The sequence below is a fragment of the Schistocerca americana genome, chromosome 3 (assembly GCF_021461395.2).
Source record: "Schistocerca americana isolate TAMUIC-IGC-003095 chromosome 3, iqSchAmer2.1, whole genome shotgun sequence".
Classification (NCBI taxonomy): Eukaryota; Metazoa; Arthropoda; class Insecta; order Orthoptera; family Acrididae; genus Schistocerca; species Schistocerca americana.
In genome coordinates this window covers 983,832,736-983,850,984 of record NC_060121.1, presented here as the reverse complement: position 1 = coordinate 983,850,984, position 18,249 = coordinate 983,832,736, and the positions used below count along the sequence as shown (strand labels likewise).

The window sequence follows — 18,249 nt, the reverse complement described above, 5'->3', positions numbered from 1 at the left end:
GTTCTGAACTCCAGGTAGAAGTTGATATCTGCCTGTCTTTAGTTTCAGGGATGCCTTAGTAAAATAATGTTTTATGTGTTTGCGAGGCAGCCGAGACATCGAAAACTATTACCATGTCAATAAATAGCCTCTGATTAAATTTTAGCCGGCCGAAGTGGCCGTGCGGTTAAAGGCGCTGCAGTGTGGAACCGCAGGACCGCTACGGTCGCAGGTTCGAATCCTGCCTCGGGCATGGATGTTTGTGACGTCCTTAGGTTAGTTAGGTTTAACTAGTTCTAAGTTCTAGGGGACTAATGACCTCAGCAGTTGAGTCCCATAGTGCTCAGAGCCATTTGAACCATTAAATTTTAAGAAAAGACCATTAGTTCCGCTACGTAAACTCATACTGCCTCCTCTTCACATTATGTTATGCCAGACGAAGAATTTTACAAAGGCGCTCGTTAAACAGGTGAGGCTTTCAACCAGCTGAAAGACGCTCTTCCCTAGATCAATGATGCCAAGATGAAAGACAGTTTCTTTATTGGACCACACACCTGACGATTGGCGATGGATGACACTTTCGACGCTAAACTCATAAATGCTTGGACTGCTCACAGAGTCACTGTTCTTGGCTCTTTATGCAACAGAATAGGATTAAGTTTCTGTAATGACTGCATTGTTGAAAAGCTACAAAAAAAACTGGAGTCTACATCTACATGATTACTCGGCTACTCACAATAAAGTGCCTGGCAGAGGGTTCAATGAACCATCTTCAAGCTGTCTCTCTACCGCTCCAATCTCGAACGGTGTACGGGAAAACGAGCACTTAAATTTTTCTGTGCGAGCCCTGATTTCTCCTATTTTATCGTGATGATCATTTCTCCCTATGTAGGTGGGTGCCAACAGAATGTTTTCGCAATCGGAGGAGAAAACTGGTGATTGAAATTTCATGAGAAGATTCCGACGCAACGAAAAACGCCTTTGTTTTAATGATTGCCACTCCAATTCGCGTATCATATCTGTGGCAATATCTCCCCTACTTCACGATAATACAAAACGAGCCGCCCTTCTTTGTACTTTTTCGATGTCCTCCGTCAGTCCCACCTGATGCGGATCCCACACCGCACAGAAGTACTCCAGAATAGGAACCTTCTGGAAATCTAAAAATATGGAATCGATTTGACATCTCCTGTCGATAGCACTCATTACTTCATGAGGATAAAGAGCTAGTTGTGTTTCGCAAGAACGATATTTTCTGAATCCGTGCATACTATGTATCCAATAAATCGTTTTCTTCGAGAGTTTGTTGAGTATCTCCGGAACGCTCCCGCGCCGACTAAGCGATCCCGTAACGAAACGCGCCGCTCTTTCCTGAATTTTCTCTATCTCCTCTGTCAGTCCTAGCTGGTAAGAATCTGAGACTGATGAACAATACTCAAGAATCGTCTAAACAAGCGTCGTGTAAGCCACTTCTTTCGTGGATGAGTTACATTTCCTTAAGATTCTTCCTATGAATCTCAGTCTGGCATCTACTTTTCCTACTGCTTGTTTTATCAGGTCATTCCACTTACGTTCTCGCTTCCCACGCCCGGGTTCCCGGGTTCGATTCCCGGCGGGGTCGGGGATTTTCTCTGCCTCGTGATGGCTGGGTGTTGTGTGCTGTCCTTAGGTTAGTTAGGTTTAAGTAGTTCTAAGTTCTAGGGGACTTATGACCACAGCAGTTGAGTCCCATAGTGCTCAGAGCCATTTGAACCATTCCACTTACGGTCGTTCTGGATGGTTACTCCCAGATGTTTTACTGCCCACTCTTTCCACTAGTTGTCATGAATAGTGTAGTTGTACACACTGGTTCTCTTTTCCTATGTATGGGCAATATGTTACATTCATTTATGTTAAGGGGCAACTCCCAGAGCCTGCACCATTCATGAGTCCGCTGCAGATCATTCTGTAAATCGCTACTGTCTTTCTTGTGGACAATCTGAACATATGCGAACAGTCTTAAAGAGCTTCCGACGCATTCTATTATACTCTTTACGTAAGTTGTTGATAGTAATGGTCCTGTCACATTTGCCTGTGGAACTTCGGAAATCACCTTTATATTTCTCGATTTTGTTTCTTTAGGATCGAGGTGTTGAGTTCTGTCGGCAACGAAGGCTTCAAACCAGTCGCAAACATGGTCCGATAGTCGGTTAGCTCGTATTCTTTCTCCAAACGTTAGTGCCTGACGTCATCTAATGCCTTCCTGGACACGAGTTTGTATACGGTGCTGTGGATCTCACAGAGGAAAAGAGTACTCTGAGATTCGCAGCGTCTCTGCTTGCAGAATCTATGTTGATTTTAGAAGAGGAGATTTTCGTTCTCCGAAAATGTCATATTTGTTTAGCGTAGAACATATTCCATGTCACTTCTACTCTTAGAATAAGGTGATCTCTGTTTACATTTTTTATGTGTCTGAATAATGTTCATGCTGTTGCATCGTACTTTGGTTCTATTAATGTGCATCACATATTAATCATTAACTACATTCGTGGTGTAATTTATTACCTCACGCGTCACTGATGTTTGCATTTCTGTTGCTATACCAACGTTGCCACTCTCCTTCTATGCATTCTTAGTACCGGTTGTGATTGTGCTCCGTGCAAGCGCGAGCTAACCATTGATCATTGTTTCCGTAGGTACGTACGGGACGGCGTCCTTTTCTGTCCCATGAGGTTATGACCGTTGCTTTTCTTACTTGTCATCACAAACTGTTTTAGACGGAATGGAGCGACTTCTGAGCGATGAAGTTACTATTAACTTGGTTCAAATGGCTCTGAACACTATGGGACTTAACATCTGAGGTCATCAGTCCCCTAGAACTTAGAACAACTTAAACCTAACTAATCTGAGGACACCACACACATCCATTCCCGACGCAGGATTCGAACCTCCGACCGTAGCAGCAGCGCGGTTCCGGACTGAAGCGCCTAGAACCGCTCGGCCACAATGGCCGGTTACTTTTAACTAGCAAAGACAGTTGACTCATTGGATACACCAGATTGTTTTCAAGATGCAGCCGTGTTTAATGAGAACGAAACATAAATACCTGATGACGAAATTTGTAGTGAAATAGACGACGATGAAGAGGCAGAAAAAATCCGCGAATAAAACGCAAGAAATAGGAACACAACTTGCCTATTTTTCTGGAAGAAACCGTTACAAATACGTATAGCGAGATGGCATCTATATTTTATAAAACAATCCGGTATGGCATCGATCAAAGCAAATATCAAACAGACTAAAGGCCGAAATACTAAATGTTTTTTCCAAAGCTGTTTCATAGAGGAAGACTGCACTGTAGTTCCTTCTCTAGATTGTCGTACAGATGACAAAATGGTAGATATCGAAATTGACGACAGAGGGATAGAGAAACAATTAAAATCGCTCAAAAGAGGAGAGGCCGCTGGACCTGATGGGATACCACTTTGATTTATACAAAGTACGCGAAGGAACTTGCCCCCCCTTCTTGCAGCGGTGTACCGTAGGTCTCTAGAAGAGCGTAGCGTTCCAAAAGATTGGAAAAGGGCACAGGTCATCCCCGTTTTCAAGAAGGGACGTCGAACAGATGTGAAGAACTATATACCTATATATCTAACGTCGATCAGTTGTAGAATTTTGGAACAATGTTCGAGTATAATGACTTTTCTGGAGACTAGAAATCTACTCTGTAGGAATCAGCATGGGTTTCGAAAAAGACGGTCATGTGAAACCCAGATCGCGCTATCGTCCACGAGACTCAGAGGGCCATAGACACAGGTTCACAGGTAGATGCCGTGTTTCTTGACTTCCGCAAGGCGTTCGATACAGTTCCTCACAGTCGTTTAATGAACAAAGTAAGAGCATATGGACTATCAGACCAATTCTGTGACTGGATTGAAGAGTACCTACATAACAGAATGCAGCATCTCATTCTCAATGGAGAGAAGTCTTCCGAAGTAAGAGTGATTTCAGGTGTGCCGCAGGGGAGTGTCGTAGGACCGTTCCTATTCACAATATACATAAATGACCTTGTGAATAACATCGGAAGCTCACTGAGGCTTTTTGCGGATGATGCTGTGGTATATCGAGAGGTTGTAACAATGGAAAATTGTACTGATATGCAGGAGTATCTGCAACGAATTGACGCATGGTGCAGGGAATGGCAATTCAATCTCAATGTAGGCAAGCGTAATGTGCTGCGAATACATAGAAAGAAAGATCCCTTATCATTTAGCTACAATATAGCAAGTCAGCAACTGGAAGCAGTTATTCCATAAATTATATGGGAGTACGCATTAGGAGTGATTTAAAATGGAATGATCATATAAAGTTGATCGTCGGTAAAGCAGATGGCAGACTGAGATTCATTGGAAGAATCCTAAGGAAATGCAGTCCGAAAACAAAGGAAGTAGGTTACAGTACGCTTGTTCGTCCACTGCTTGAATACTGCTCAGCAGTGTGGGATCCGTACCAGATAGGGTTGATAGAAGAGATAGAGAAGATCCAATGGAGAGCAGCGTGCTTCGTTACAGGATCATTTAATAATCGCGAAAGCGTTACGGAGATGATAGATAAACTCCAGTGGAAGACTCTGCAGGAGAGACGCTCAATAGCTGGGTACGGGCTTTTGTTAAAGTTTCGAGAACATACCTTCACCGAAGAGTCAAGCAGTATATTGCTCCATCCTACGTATATCTCGCGAAGAGACCATGAGGATAAAATCAGAGAGATTAGAGCCCACACAGAGGCATGCCGACAATCTTTCTTTCCACGAACGATACGAGTCTGGAATACAAGGGAGAACCGATAGAGGTACTCAGGGTACCCTCCGCCACACACCGTCAGGTGGCTTGCGGAGTATGGATGTAGATGTAGAAAACAACCGAAACGTGCTCTAAATATCAGAAATATGTGTACGAAGTGCGTTACATTGATAGAAAGCCATATCTTGACACTGAATAACGAAATAAGTGCTTAGGTGTTTCGTTCATATACCTACTCTTATTTTTTTAATTGAAAGTCATTGTTCGTTTTTTTTCTGTGTAGTTTACTTAATTGGTCGTTAACTTTCTCAAAACATGTCTCTGAGCTTTGTTGAAGTAAGTTTTCTTTGCTTTTTAAGTTAATACCAAAATCTCTAAGAGGCCAGTGTTAACGTAAGAGACTTAGTTGTTGCTAAGACTGTTTTCTTTTTTATAAAGATTGATTTTTCATAAACAGATGCCTTTCTTTTACCGATTCTTAGCTTAGAGAAACGTAGTAATTACTAATGTCAGTCTAAATAGTGAGTGCATACCGGAAATATGATATGCTAGAGATATTTCGTTTGCACCTTTGAATTCACCATCCCAAAACCAGGTATACTCCCACAGAGAAACGAGATGCAGAAAAAAGTCCAGTTTTTTCACTTATATTATCGCTGTAAATCGTATTGTACGGTTTAGTTTAGGATGACCATGCAACGTGAAACCACCACATGGTTTGGATTAACTGGGATCAATATGGATAAAGCAGAGGGAAAGTTTGATAACAGCCTACTGTAAAACACTATGATGTCCCATCCCGGTTGCGTTATCGTCCCTGCAATTCATTAATAATCTTGATATAGAAGCCAGTCAGTTTGGCAAAAATTTCCTGTAAGTCTCAATGATAATAAATAGAAACTTAATTGTCATATCACATGTAGCGGTTGCTAGCCACCAAACCTGCTTAACGAAGGGATCAGGGTGCAAGGAACGGAAGAGATTACACGACATTCTAATTTTATTTGAAAATGTTTTTTACGTGTTGCTGTTATATTGTCGAGTTCTCCCGCAAGTTGCGACTGCAAGAGGCTGGTAAAGTGGTCATACAGAAAAAGCAATGGTGGGCATTTTGTACTCGACGAAAGGACGCTTTCATACCTATGTTACCGGTGTGGTAGCACCGCTACATATCGCTTAATGTCGGGCTGCAGATGGTTATTCTGCTAAGCAGTACCGTAGATCTGTTGAATTGCTAGTAGTTTACGATATTACAGACTTTTACAAAAGGCCAGGCGGTCTATATCAGAGTCATTTAGCCACTTTGTTGCCACCTGTGCGATTGCATCAGGAACCTGAAACTGGAATCTGTAACAGCCTCGTCTGTCAGCCTTTACGTACCGGACCGTCACGTTCTCGATAGTGGAATGGGGTTGAAAGAGCAACTGTGGTACATTATAGCGCTTTTAACATTACACGCGAATGCAGTTGTGTAATTAAACAGGGTCGTAAGGATACTTAAATTTTGAGACGTGCTGCTTTTCAAGATATCGCGGTCAGTCCAACACAACTCAGACTGTTCCAAAACTTCGTCCTGCCTAAGGGGCCGGTGCGGGGTTACCAGCGCAAGTGCTCCCGTAGGATATTTCATGGAATTTGGTCACTGACAGGTCACAACAACCTATGCACTTAATGAAATATGACTTGAAGGTTAAATCGTTTGCAGCCTGATGTCGAAAGTGTCATTTGAGGAATGTCTTCAGTTAAGCTGTGTACAGAGTTACTTCTGTTGACGACATCCGTTCCCCTGTTGAACACAAGGTAATGTCTCGAAAACTAAACGAACAGAACATGTCGAAGCCAAATGCTACACAACTGGCTCTGTTCTGCGTTTGTTATTTTGTTTTTGTTACTTCGTTCTCTCGCCTGTGACGTGCGAGCGTAGCTTGCCAATATTTCGTCCTTCACGCAACTTATGGCAAAATACTACGATAACTGAAAAAACTTTAGCTTAAAATAATTGAAAAGATTATTTGCCTCGATGGTCTTTGAAATCACACGGAGTGTCTTTTCCGCTTTTAAAACGAAGTTTTGAGCTGTTAAATGACTGAGTCGGTCTGAAGAGGCATCATGTGTCCAGCGGTTAGGAATCAAGAGGGTAGGAACGTGGGGATGGGTGTAAAGACCTAGGACTGACATGGAAAAACGGGGTGAGGGGAAGCCTAAAGCTGGTAGGGGTGGCAGATCTGAAGCCGATTCCATCGACTGTCGACTGTAATTGTGAGTCTGTTCATTCACCGACAGATGATGATGATGATGATGAAACTTCCTGGCAGATTAAAACTGTGTGTCGGACCGAGATTCGAACATGGGACCTTTACCATGCTCGAGTCTCGGTCCGGCACACAGTTTTAATCTGCTAGGAAGTTTCATATCAGCGCACACTCCGCTGCAGTGTGAAAATCTCATTCTGATGATGATGATGATGATGATGATGATGATGTTCGGTTTCTGGGACGATCAACTGCGCCGTCATCAGCCCCCACACAAAGTCACAATTTTTATACAGTCCAATTTTTTTTGCAAAGTCACAATCTACCCATTGTAACGAATGATGATGAGGATGGTGAGATGACGTGGACAACTACAAACACCCAGTCCCAGGGCAGAGAAAATCCCCAACCCGGCCGGGAATCGAATCCGGGACCCCGTGATCCAGAAGCAGCAATGTTAGCCACCAGATTACAAGCTGCGGACTTCTGCTACAGAGGAAATGAGCAATGTGCTGGTGCAGATTTGCAGAATATGAAGATATAGGTGTAGCAAAGAATGAAGATTGGAGCTTCGAAAGAAATAACGAAGTTGATACAACGTACTTTCCGGGCTACATACATATTATGACATCGGCGTTCCATCTGAACGACGTGAGAGGAGAATTTGATGAGCTTTGAAGGATTGGCCGAGATGAGTGTAAGCTGATAAGGAATTCGAGACAAAAAATATGGAAAGAAAGATAGGAACGTGAATCACCGGAAATCTATGTAATAGAGGAAAGGACTAAAAGGCTGCATGAAGCCTACTCGTATCTCAGATATAGTGGCACGATTCGAACTCTTACAAATTGTGGTATCGCAAAAAACAGACGCTTCCTACTTCAGTGCCGACCCCGACAAAAATTTCCCTGGAGTTTTGTGGTTGTCTCCCGATTCTGAAAGGAAGTAACATTGGAGATATGTACCGCAGAAAGAGCAAGGAAAGTTTCCACGAATCCATTATGTACCAGAGACATTTGCTTTTGATATTTCGAGCAGAAATACGTTTGTGTACCCACTTGTATCCATGTTGCCAGATCTTACGTTTTTATATAGAAGCGGGAAAGAAACGCCACATCGCTTTATTTCCTTTCGGGACATTTCAGTCAGAATTCCTGAAGCAAGTTATGAATGTCTGACGTATTACGAGAATGTTTATAGTGTCACTGTCCACTACTTTACTAAATAATATCAGCCCAGGAGGAATGGGATGAAATTCTCTTTCATGTAATCCAGCGTAGTTTCTTGCGTTGTGAATGTAAGGCATTAGGAAAGAAACGGACGTGACAGACTGGAACGTAACAAGTCGAAACTTCACTGCTTTTCGTAGAGCAAGTAAAATTTGAAATACTGCGTGATGTAGGAAGATCAGCCTACTGCACCTGTGGTTTTGCTCAGCTGTTGGGACAGCTTGTGTCGCTGTTCCGTTTGGCCATCAATGACGTTGACTTGGTGAGTAGAGAGTTCAGTTCCTAGGATACTGTGAGAAGATATGCGTATACCACATTTTAAGGAAGCGCTGTTGATTAAAACTTCCCCATTTCCTACTCATCGTAACACACATTCACATCAAAGTTTGTTTGTAACTGCTACAAGTACAGTAACAGAAAAAAACTAAAATAATTAAACAGAAACGGACATTGTAGATAACTAAAAAAAGTCCATGAAAAGTGATTAGGCTGTCACCTCAAAATACAAGAAGCCACGCCTTGTAGACTGCTAAAGGTTAACAAGTGGGACCTATGCTGACACAGTTAATGAATGAATGAAGCGCTGACTCTTAAAATACATGACAAAATTTAGGATTAATTTTAAGCGCGTTTGGCCAAGTCTTGGAACTCGGTGTTTCAAAGTGACTGTGTATAGTTTGTAAATACTTGGTAAGATGGTCTCATCGTCGAATGTATCGTTTAGTTCAGGTGGCGCTACAGAAGTGTGGAGCTGGAAGTAAGAAATGTGTATACGAGAATAATTACTGATGCCTCACGGAGTGGGCAGTCGCAGAGAAGAAAAGCGCTGGTGCAAATCCATTCTGTAATGTAACGTCAGTTCTGGAGAGCGTACAGCTTACACGAAACCCCAAACACTGCATTCGCGATGTAACCATCAGCTGTTACCTGGAGCTCAAGAATATTGCGTACTTGGCAACAATTCAAACACCGGCGCACTGTGTGGGGGGAAATATCCAGGAATTAGATTCCAGGACACCGACGAACCAATGAGAGAGTAATGCAGCCACGTACGGAGCTCTCAGCTGCCTGCTGAGTGCCCTAATCTCGACAACGACCTTGACGTTGGTGAGGCGTGCCAAGTCAAAAGATCAAGTCGTATCTCCCGAGACAGGTTATCCTATACTTTCTGATCATGTCAGATCTGTGGATGAAGTGACAGGGGTACCCGCCCCAGCCCTCAACACAGCCGTTTGGACACGAGCTGCGCTCCTACCGTCAGCGTCCACCTCCTCGATGATCTCCTGCAGCTGCTTCTCGTTGAGGCGCAGCCCCAGCATCTCCAGGATGGTGCGCACCATGTCCGTGCCGATGGAGCCCGTCTTCTGGTGGTCGAACACGTCGAAGGCCTTCTTCAGCACTGGAAACCACCAGGAGCACACATTTGAGACCGAACTGCTAGAGTGCATAAAATGACTAAAAGATTTGTTTTGTTTAATGTTTCTATTCCTAAATTACACTACTGACGATTAAAATTGCTACACCAAGAACAAATGCAGATGATACACTGGTATTCATTGGACAAATATACTAGAACTGACATGTGATTACGTTTTCACGCAGTTTGGGTGCATAGATCCTGAGAAATCAGTACCCAGAACCACCTCTGGCCGTAATGACGACCTTGATACGCCTGGGCATTGAGTCAAACAGATCTTGGATGGCGTGTACAGGTACAGCTACCCATACAGCTTCAACATGATACCACAGTTCATCAAGAGTAGTGACTGGCGTATTGTGGAGAGCCAGTTACTCGGCCACCATTCACCAGACGTTTTCAATTGGTGAGAGATCTGGAGAATGTGCTGGCCAGGGCTGAAGTCGAACATTTTCTGTAACCAGAAAGGCCCGTACAGGACCTGCAACATACGGTCATGTATTATCCTCCTGAAACGTACGGATTCGCAGGGGTCGTATGAAGGGTAGAGCCACGGGTCGTAACACATTTGAAATGTAACGTCCACTGTTCAAAGTGCCGTCAATGCGAACAAGAGGTGACCGAGACGTGTAACCAATGGCACCCCATACAATCACGCCGGGTGATACGCCAGTATGGCAATGATGAATGCACGCTTGCAATGTGCATTCACCGCGATGTCGACAAACACGGATGCGACCATCACGATGGTGTAAACAGAACCTAGATTCATCCGAAAAAATGACTTTTTTCCATTCGTGCACCCAAGTTCGTCGTTGAGTACACCATCGCAGGCGCCCTGTCTGTGATGAAGCGTGAAGTGTAACCGCAGCCATGGTCTCCGAGCTGATACTCCGTGCTGCTGCAAACGTCGTCGAACTGTTGGTGCAGATGGTTGTTGTCTTGCAAACATCCCCATCTGTTGACTCAGGGATCGAGACGTGGCTGCACGATCCGTTACAGCCATGCGGATAAGATGCCTGTCATTTCGATTGCTAGTGATACGAGGCCGTTGGGATCCAGCACGGCGTTCCGTATTACCCTCCTGAACTCACCGATTCCATATTCTGCTAACAGTCATTGGATCTCGACCAACGCGAGCAGCAATGTCGCGATACGATAAACCGCAATCGCGATAGGCTACAATCCAACCTTCATCAAAGTCGGAAACGTGATGGTACGCATTCCTCCTCCTTACACGAGGCATAACAACAACGTTTCACCAGGCAACGCCGGTCAACTGCTGTTTGTGTATGAGAAATCGGTTGGAAACGTTCCTCATGTCAGCACCTTCTGTGAATGCTCTGAAAAGCTAATCATTTGCATATCACAGCATCTTCTTCCTGTCGGTTAAATTTCGCGTCTGTAGCAGTCATTTGCTTGGTGTAGCAATTTTGATGGCCAGTAGTGTATTCCTAAATTAGCTGTTAATCTTGTGTCCATTTGTGATGGAACATTTGTTTAAATAAAAGAAAGGAGCAAACATGATTCGCACCTAGCGCTCTTAGAAAGACGGTCACAGGATTTTTGTGGGGCGAACCAGGGAGCAGGTGTCGTCAACGCAGTGATACGTAGACGGGGACAGAAACTCTGCTTCTCCCAAGAAGAACAGCGGTTTGACTGCAAATCTGTCTAGTTACAAATAATAAACCGTTAGTATATTATTATTACTATGGCTGTGATTATTATTTATGGACTCACTCATTTTCACTTGGTACTGTTATAGCGATGAAGGTTTCAACAAGAAGTTATCACTAACTTAACTATGTTCTCTGAGAACCCGCCGTTTTGTTGTTCAAGCGTTCAGTTCAACTGCCTTTTGCAGCTGCCAACAGAGCGAATCATGCTTATCTCAGTAGCTGATCTCCATTATTCTCATGATTTCCAGCATCTTTTACAAACAAGCACTGAGGGGCCGAAACGTTATGTCCACTGCCCACAGCGAGGGTGAAGGCCGCTGCCTGGAGGTACATACGCGAAGCGGTAAGTGAAGGATGCAGGGTATTTAAAAAAAACTTACAAGCTTTAGGGACAGATTCCTACCAAAACAAGAAGAAAATGTCCAGTAAACGAGGGCTGTACAAGAACTTACTTACAAGAACTCTACCTTAAGAACTATGAGCACTTGTTCATGTTCGATACTATGAAACACAGCTATATCTACATCTACATGGATATTCCTCAAATCACACTGAAGTGCCTGGCAGAGGGTTCATCGAACGATCTTCAGAATAATTCTCTATTATTCCACTAACGAACACCGCGCAGAAAAATCGATCACCTTTATATTTACGTCTGAGCTCTGATTTCCCTTGTTTTATTGTCATGATCGCATCTCCCTATGTAAGTTGGCGTCAGTAAAATACTTTCGTATTCGGAGGAGGAAATTGGTGATTGAAATTTCGTGAAAAGATCCCTTTGTCCATCTCGAACCCCTTATCACGTCCGTCGTACCTTCTCCATTATTTTTCGATAATATAATACTTGCTGCCCTTCTTTGAACTTTCTCGATGCACTCCGTTATTCCCATCTGGTAAGGATTCCACACCGCCCAGCAGTATCCAAAGGAGAACGGACAATCGTAGTGTAAGCAGCCTCTTTAGTAGATTTGTTGCATCTAGCACTCATGTGGATGACCTCGCAGTTTTCATTATTTGGAGCAACTGACAATTTCGGAACCATACAGATATCTTTTCTAAATCTTTCTGGAATTTGATCTTCTGATGACTTTACTAGACGATAAACGACAGCATCATCTGCAAACAACGTAAGACGGCTGTTCAGATTGTCTCCTAAGTCATTTATATAGATAAAAGAGAGTAGAGAGCCTGTAACTCTTCCTTGGGGAACGTCAGAAATCACTTCTGTTTTACTCGACGACTTTCCGTCAAATTCTACATATTGTGACCTTTCTGACAGGAAATCACGCATCCAATCTCATAACTGAGATAATATTCGATAAGCAAGCAATTTGATTACAAGCCATTGTGAGTGCGGTGTCAAAAGTTGTTCTGCTTCAAGCTCTTTCCTCTACATATCCTTTTTTTTGGTGGTGGTGGGGGGGGGGGGGGGGGGGAGGCGGAATAATATGAACCAAAACAAGAAAAAATGTCTGGTAACAATGGGCTCTACAATAGCTATGAGTACTTGTCCGGTAGAAGAGATGTGCTTTACATTAGCGAAGATAAACAAGTGCTCACAGCTCTTAAAGTATGAGTTTCAGATCCCTTGCTTACTAGACGGTTTTTTCTTGGGTTAATCCCTACTTTCTCCTCCCAAAATATGTAAGGCGAAGTCCTTGTAGTAGAAGAGATCTGTTTCATAGTATCGAAAATGAACAAGTATTCTTAGCTCTTAAGGTATGCGTTTTAGGACCCATTTTTACTAGACTTTTTTTTTATTTTGATGGAAGGAATGTGTCCCTAAAGCTTGACTTTTTTTCGGGCATCCTATATAAGCAGAGCAGACATGGACAGGGAATTATTGTAGCGACGATACTTGCCGCAAATGGGGAAATCCACTGACGTAAGCTACTCTTATAAACGGCACATTTTTGTGGCTCGTGCCTCGGAAATGGTGAAACTGGTAGGTTTTTCTCGTGCTACTGTCATGAGCATCCACGGACAGTCACTGAAGGACGACGAAAGCACGACTAGGTGTCAGGCGTTGACCTCCACTCCTTATCAAAGAAAGTACAAATTGGAGGTTTTCCCAATCTGTAAAGCAGAATAGATGACGATCTTTGGGAGATGTGACGACAAGGTCAAAAGCTAGTGCAGGCTCAATTGTTTTGGAGTATACTGTTCACACACACTGTTGCAGGTGGGATGCTGCCGTAAATATCCAATGTTGACCCAAAAACAGCCGGCCGTTGTGGCCGAGCGGTTCTAGGCGCTTCAGTCCGGAACCGAGCTGCTGCTACAGTCGCAAGTTCGAATCCTACCTCGGGCATGGGTGTGTATGTTTGTCCTTAGGATAATTTAGGTTAAGTAGCGTGTAAGCTTAGGGACTGATAACCTTAGCAGTTAAGTCCCATAAGGTTTCACACATATTTTGTAACGCCAGAATTGCATATCCTCCTATTTCCATCTATTGTACTATTATTTTTTTCCTTGTTTTGTTACCTCAAGATATGACATTTCTGTCTCTTTATATATTGTAATTGTTTTACTGTTTGTATATATATATTTATGCACTCATGTCGATGTATAATTGGTTTGTTTCGTAAATATTATTTGTATTTTTACGCTGGGTCTTGCCTAGGGAAAACTGCTATCGAACGATTACATCGATAGGTCGTGTGAAGATTCAAAGTGTGTAGGATCTTTGGTAGTGTTAACTCTGCCGCGTGGAGCGCGGGCTGAGCAGAAGGAGTCTGGCTGGTGTAGCGAGTGGAGCAGGTGCGTGGTGTGACGCTCCCGCGAGTTGCCGCGCTTTCGGGGTTTGGCAGCATGTAATTGCGCTCGACTTGCGATGATAGTTTCTGACATGGTGTCGCGGACGGGAAACATTAACTAGCGCACATCAAGAGCCGTTTCGTCTGGTGACCGTGTCGAGAAGAAGGCCCGCCAACATCCAGCTTCTGCAACAGCGACGGCCGACAATGAGTGACTGTCGCCACCTCCTCGATCGACGGCTTCGAACCTTCAATCAACCAACAAGGAAGACTGGAAGCACGTAAAGTTTTAGAACTGTATGGCAGACCTCAGCTTTTAATCTTGTTCCATTTGCCTCGCAAAATTACAGCAACTTAGCATGAACCTTTGTTGCTCATTGTCCCAATTGCATTACCAAGCAAGGTCCCTTCCTTTTCCGGAATGAACCCGAGTGTCGTTGAAATTCAGACGCCAGCATTAAAGTAACATCATTTCACTGCTTTAATCTCAAAGGTATTCATAGCTGGCTTCAATATTCAGATTACACAAGCACAAATTAAGAGTGCGAGTTTTGTTATCGTATTTTAGCTTACCTGTGACTGCAGCTCAGCTTGGTACGTACTAAATTTTACTATTGTTAATTGTTCAGGATCATTTAATTCAAGTTCAAAGTTAAATCTCTTATTTCTAAATTGCGTAGATTCAAGTAGTTTTTGAAATGATTGTTGAGGTAGTCCAAGACTAACCGTATTTTACTGAATTTCGATGTGCTTCAGAAAGAAAGCTCACTATTAACTTCAGTCACTAAATTAACTTTCGATTTTCCGGTTTTATTAATTCTTTTGCTAAATTAAGTCAGAGTGTAGCGAAATTTATTACTTCTGACAAACTTTCAGTTTTCACACTACACGTGTCAACCTTCAGTTGCCACGCTTCTAGTGTTAATTATATGTGTAATAACCTTTCTTTTTCAGTTACTATAGTAATTGTCCTTAGGACTGGCGACCGTGATTTCCCCCAAATCTCAAATATCTAATTACCGCTAGTAATTGTTAACGTAACGGCCGCACATTTACTTTCTTTATTAACTTTACCCCTTTTCAAAATTAATTTCTACCAGTTTCATTTGCATTTTTCCTTTCATATAGATGTAACCCTTTCCTCCCTCTTTACCGACAGGTTAACTTCGGTGACGATTGCTTTTCCAAAACTCCCATTAGGTACACGCGGTTTCATTTTTCACTGTCATTAAGGCCGGTAAGTGAGGGGGAGGTTACACGTGGCGACCTGGTGACAGGACAATCTTCAGATTTGAGGTTGCTCTGGACACGAATTTTGCATTGTGCAAATCTCGTAACAAAGTACTGGTTACGAAATGGTCGATACGTCAGCGAGAATATTCGTGTGAGGAATCCTAATTAGAGTTGAGATTTTGCATTTATATTGAAAATTATTAAAATGAGTGAAGGCTACAATTACCAAAATTTGGTAGACTTGGATACGGAACAATCGGTCGAACAGTGGGAAACGCGCACGGCGGTTCCCATTGTTCAGGGGCAGGCGGCTAGCATGAAAGACGCGACCGCCGAAACGCAACAAAGAGCAGAAATGGAATTCCAAACTTTAGAAAATGTTTCGGAATGGGAAGCGAAAATCAAATCTGTACCCCTTGATGATGAATACGGGGGAACATATATAGAGGAACCAGCTACGGAAGTAAAACCGGTAGTCTCCGGGAATTTAACTGATTTATTGAATGTTTTGATTAATGAAATCAAGAGTCAATCGGCAGAAATTATAGCTCTGTCTGCCAAGCAAGAAGCTCAGTCTGAAAAAATTGAACGAAAGCTAGACAATCAGAACAAAGCTATTAATGTTGTTAACAACAATGTTGGAGTTGTTAATACAAAAGTTGATAAAATCAAAGAAGATATTGTTGTAATTAATACCGAAATCGGTAATCTTAAACAGGAAATGATAGGCGTTCAGGCGGAAATTGCGAGCATAAATACTCGTTTTGATTCCGAAATTAGCAGAATCGAGAAAAGTGTAGGAGAAGCAATTGCTCCGATCATCGAGAATAAGGTGACGGAACAAATTCAATTAGTGAAAAAAGAGGATCAACAGAAGGTGGAAACTTTAAAGGCTTTAGTGTCCGAAGTAGACACTAAAGTGAGGGAGCAGGCTAATACCTGCGAAGAGAAAAAGAGGGAAGTGGAAACGCTTGCGACAATCACTTGCCAAGTAATTACGAGAGTGTCGGAATTAGAAAAGAAACTTGATGAAAAACAGAGCTATGTGCCAATCTGTGCACATAGTTCGGAATTGTTGACGAAAGAGGAGCGGTTCGACCCCTTGAAAAAAGGCGGTATACACGCGACGGATTTCATTAAGAATTGTGAAAGAGTTTTACCCAGATCATGGACTAATGAGAGAAAAATTAATGCGGTTATTGATGTGCTGGCTGGTGATGCCAAGCGTTGGGGCTTAAACCTCAACATTACGAACCTGACTTTTGACGAGTTTAAAAATTTGTTTCTGGCTGAATACTGGTCAGAGCAAAAACAGCAAAGTGTCTGGCGCGAATTTGTCGTATCGAGGCCTTTCGATGCGAATTCGCGCGGTTCGATGAGGGAGTTTTGTGAGGGCTGGATCCGCAAGTTGGAATATTTGCGTGATCGCCGCACGGAATCCGAAATAGTCTGGAAACTCTACAAGAAGCTTCCAGATGATGCAAAACGCTACGTAGGAAGCAATTATAGGACAGTCAATGATTTCCTGGAAAGAGTTGAGGACGAGGACAATTGGCGCAATAATCGCGACAGTGGTAGAGGCCGTGGTAACAACAACGGGTACCACCCCAACCATAACAACGATAACCATGGGAATAATGCATACCGCAGCAATAACAATAATGGTTCGGGCCGTAATAACAATCGGTACAATGCAAATGATAACAGGAATGACAGAAACCAGTATCATACTAACGTGATACAGGCTTCACAGAATAGTAATAACGCCAGAGGGTGTGATCAGCCGCCTCAGCAGCATCCGGGGAGCGTATCTGCTGGGACGAGACAGGGAAACCATTAGCCGCGCCGGTGAGGGGCCGAGCGGGCGTGGAGAAATTTTGGCGGCCCAATAACAGGAGAAAACCCAGGTATCGTCATTATGAAAATTCCGTGTGGAATAATCATCGGCGGGAGAGTGTGCCAGTGTTAAGAGAAAAGAGTGCGCCCACAAGTAGTAGATCAGCTGTATACACGGCAGTAGAAAATACATTCGCTGTCAGTGAGAACAATTTAAGTAGTGTTCCGGAAATCGATCATAAAGTGGCAGCTGTAATACCCACAGCGGAACTGGAGATTGAGTTTAAGAATGATTCGCAATTGTTTAGAGAAGATCAGATGTCGGATAAAACGTCCGTCATTGAGCGAGGGGATGCAGAGAGGGATGAGGTCTGGTTAAGGCAGTTCGGTCGCTTATACGACGAACTAAGAGATTATAGGGGTCTGTATGGGAGAAGTGTCTATGGGGAGCGCGTGCAGTATTTGCCGCGTCTCGTCCCACAGGAAGATAGTATTTGTGAAGTGATTGAAAGTTCTGGCCCTAACCGGCAGACTTTACCAGAAATAGTTGATGTTAATGGGCAGCACGAGCAAGATTCGTCGTGTTTCGTCCCGCAGGAGTTAGATGTTGAAGGAGTAACGGAAAGTTCTGGCCCTAACCGGCAGACTTTACCGAAAGTTATAGTGGTAGAAGTAGTCGACCCATCCGACGCAAACCTCCAGTTTAAACATTGCGAGAGTATTAAGGGGAAAGATTACGAAAATTTTAGTGATAGCCGGACACAATTGGTAGAAAAGCACATAGATTTCAGCGTGTATGAGGTTAGAGCTGACGTTATGCGGTCAGACGGTAGCAGTGTGGGCTGCGCAGATCCAGAGGAAGTAATTTCAGATGCGACTGGGCACATTCCTCCAGGTAGATTGGCAGATGAGATCAATCTGACCAAAGAGGAATCAACGAAGGTGACAATTAGTGAATCGATAGCAAAGCAACACTCACTAATTGACGAGTTACAGGAAAAGGTTTCGGTATTGGAGGCGAAGCTACAGACTAAGCCTCAGGACAGACGTGTTGAAATTAAAACTGTATGTGAACAGAGGCTGAAAA

General features: G+C 43.3%; 1 protein-coding gene across 1 annotated transcript in view; it reads right to left on the bottom strand.

The window, feature by feature from the left end:
* The window catches only part of LOC124606612 (troponin C, isoallergen Bla g 6.0101-like), a 106,041-nt gene that overhangs the window by 77,449 nt on the left and 10,343 nt on the right, over window positions 1-18,249 (bottom strand). The window contains exon 3 of the mRNA XM_047138597.1: window positions 9,497-9,640. Within this exon, the coding sequence (XP_046994553.1) occupies window positions 9,497-9,640 (144 nt within the window). The remainder of the gene's footprint in view (window positions 1-9,496; window positions 9,641-18,249) is intronic.